The sequence below is a fragment of the Alligator sinensis genome, unplaced genomic scaffold (assembly GCF_000455745.1).
Source record: "Alligator sinensis unplaced genomic scaffold, ASM45574v1 scaffold1354_1, whole genome shotgun sequence".
Classification (NCBI taxonomy): Eukaryota; Metazoa; Chordata; order Crocodylia; family Alligatoridae; genus Alligator; species Alligator sinensis.
The window spans coordinates 941512-944333 of NW_005842344.1; the positions used below are offsets into that span (position 1 = coordinate 941512).

The 2822-nt window shown below is 69.1% G+C and overlaps 1 protein-coding gene across 1 annotated transcript in view; it reads right to left on the bottom strand.

The window, feature by feature from the left end:
- The window catches only part of ARHGEF18 (Rho/Rac guanine nucleotide exchange factor 18), a 49024-nt gene that overhangs the window by 40344 nt on the left and 5858 nt on the right, over positions 1-2822 (bottom strand). The window contains 7 exon segments of the mRNA XM_025210310.1: positions 6-186; positions 467-572; positions 1001-1075; positions 1295-1339; positions 1568-1625; positions 1838-1952; positions 2515-2698. Of these exon segments, the coding sequence (XP_025066095.1) occupies positions 6-186; positions 467-572; positions 1001-1075; positions 1295-1339; positions 1568-1625; positions 1838-1952; positions 2515-2698 (764 nt within the window).

Consider the following 2822-nt stretch of genomic DNA (forward strand, 5'->3'; position numbering starts at 1 on the left):
CTCACGGAGGCACTGCAGACTGGTTTTGTTGCCCAAGGGCTTGGCGCACAGGGAGCAGCTGGCGCTGCTCGAGAAAACCCCCAGCACCAGCTGGTGCCCATTGACCTTCCATGTGCCCTGCAGCTCCTTCTCCTTCTCCTCCTTCTCCTTCTCCTTCTCCCTCTGCTGCTGCTCTTTGTTCTTACCCTGGGGAGCAGGGAGCAGGCTCTTGGCACGGAGCCGCAGGACCGTGCCGTGGCCCCCCGGGCAGGCGGCCCTGCTGCGTGCACGTCCCCAGGGCTGGCCCAGACCCACTGATGGGGGCCAGGGCCCCGGGTGCCAGCCCGCGCCCCTCCGCGCAGGGGCCTGGCCTCCGAGGGGTCTGTCCCGAGCAGAGGCCGCCCCGCAGCCAGCAGCAGCCTGGAGAGCTGCCCGGGGCCGCGGGCACCCCCATCCTCCCCGGGAAGGTGCACCCCGGCTCCCTCACCTTATCCTTCTGCCAGGATCCCGTGACGCGGCTCCGCAGGGAACTCAGCCGTCGCATCACCGTGGTGCCTTTCTCCACCTTATCGCTCTTCCCGCTGTCCTCATTCCTGCCACGAGCCAAGAAGCATGTCTCAGGACAGAGCTGGCTTCATGGCACCGCTGTGGCCCTGCCAGGCTGTTTCCCAAATCCCCTGAACACCGGGTTCCTGGCAGGTCACCTGCCCCGGGGAAAGGAGCTGGGCTCCCATGAGCTCCGAGTTCAGGTGCCGACCCAACCAACAACCCCAGGTGCCTCAGTGCCTCTGCGAGGAGGACGACCCCCCTGTGTTGCCAACTCGGCTGGGAACTTCCCTGGCGGGCGAGCGCAGCCCCGCAGAGCGGGCCGGTCCTGGCTGGGCCGCAGGAACCGCTGTTGCACGCACGGCAGCGGGCAGCAGGTCACTGGAGGGGCAGGAGCAGGGAACGGGGCCCCGGGCCCTGGCACAGGCTGCTGCGGGGCCACAAATGCCACCCGGCTCGGCTGAGGCTCACTTACTCGTTCGACAGGAACTCGAACCAGGTGAGGTTCTGCTGCGGCTCGTCGCTGCCCTCGGGCGCCCACTGCTTGGCCCTGTGCAGGGGGAACAGGACAAGCCGCTGGGCTGAAGCAGCGTGGAGCGGACTGCGTGGGAGAGCACCGCTGTGCTCCACGGTGGCCCGGCGCGCTGCCCCTGGGCTCTCGGGGCCCGCAGTCGCTGCAGGGCAGCTTCCCCGGAGCCCCAGAGGCTCTGCGAGCGGCGGGGCAAGCTGCTCCGGCCCAGCCCGGGTCCTGCCCCAGCCGCCCACTCACCCGTGGTACTGCTTCAGCTCCTGGAGCACTTGCTGGACGATCAGCCTGCCGGGACGGAGAGGGGTCAGAGTGACTGCCCGCCAGCCAGCCATGCCCAGCCCAGCCTCTGCCTCTGCCCAGGCTGGCAGGTCCCTGGGTGCACAGGGGACAGCATGTGCCATCCTGGTGCACAGCGCTGCCGCCTCCTACTCCCTTGGGTCCAGGCTGCCGCTAGCCCTGGGCAGCGCTGCAGAACCGCCGCCCCCTCCCCGGGCCTGGGCTGCCGACACTTACACACGGTCCGGGGACACGTGGTCCTCCTCCATCGTCTCCAGCACGGGAGCTTGGATGCCTAGGACAGGGAACATGGGCAGTGGGGCCACGCGGCGCTGCATGCAGCTGGCTCCAGGCCGAGCTGCCGGGGGGATCGGCATTGCTGCCAGAGCCCCGAGGCGGCTGCCCAGGGAAGGCGGGGCTGGAGAGAGAAGGGGGCTACGGGATCTCTTCAGTGGGCTCCCCTTACTCCTGGACAATGGCCCTACGTGGCACTGGGCGTTTACCAACCTTCTGCAGCCGGGAGCAAGGCCTCCAGGTCCCGGGACAGTCGTGGGGGGGGGACCCCCTCACAGGTCGAAGGGATGGACTTGGACCTCAGTCTCTTCCGGTTGCTGCCACACTCCTGAGCGGAAAGGAAAGGATCGGCCACGTCTCCAGCACACGTGGGCAGCAGGAGAGTCCTGCGGCCGACTGGCGCACCCGGTGGAGGGGCACGAGCCGGGCCCTCGAGGCCAGGTTACGCCGGAAACAAGCCCCGGCCCAGGCAGCTTTCCTGCGCTGCTCTGGTTCTAACCAGGGTTGTGACAGGAGCTGCGCAAAGCCTCCCTTCCCCAGGCCTGCACTGCGGGGCAGCAGGGCCATTGCCGCCAAGGTGCCGGGAGCCGCACGGAGCCTGGCGTGGGGCTGGCCTGCTCCCAGCTGAGCCTCGGGGACCTCCGGCACGCGGCTCTTCTGCACCCAGGGGACCGGGATCAGCCCGTCTCGCTCCAGATGCACGCGCTGCCAAGGAAGGGAGCCCATCGCGCCTGCAGGACCCAGGATCAGAGCTGTTTGCTCGAGGCAGCTGCCGAGGATCGGTGCAGGTGGCCCAGGGGCCTGGGAGCGGCGCTGGCAGGGACCACACCTGCACGGCCCAGCATCTCCCTGCACGCAGCACAGCTGCCCGTGGCGTCATGCCCACTTACCGCGTCCTGGTACCCCAGGCCCACGGGCTTCATCTCCGCTTCCATCGCAGCGCTGCTCCCGGCCTCCAGCCCGCCACACGTGGCTGGCAGCTCCAGGGACGTGCAGGGAAGTGAGCAGGGCAGGCTCCTCTCGTCCTCATCCTGCTCCGGGTCGCTGCCCATCTCCGCAGTGTCCAGGCTGAACCTGGCGCAGGGAGCAGAACCGTGTCGGACCCGGGAGCACGAGTCCCGGTGCCCCAGAGGCAAAGGGGGCCACGGCAGGGGAGAGGAGATGGAGCAAGAGGCAACAGGCGCCGGCTCTTGGGCAC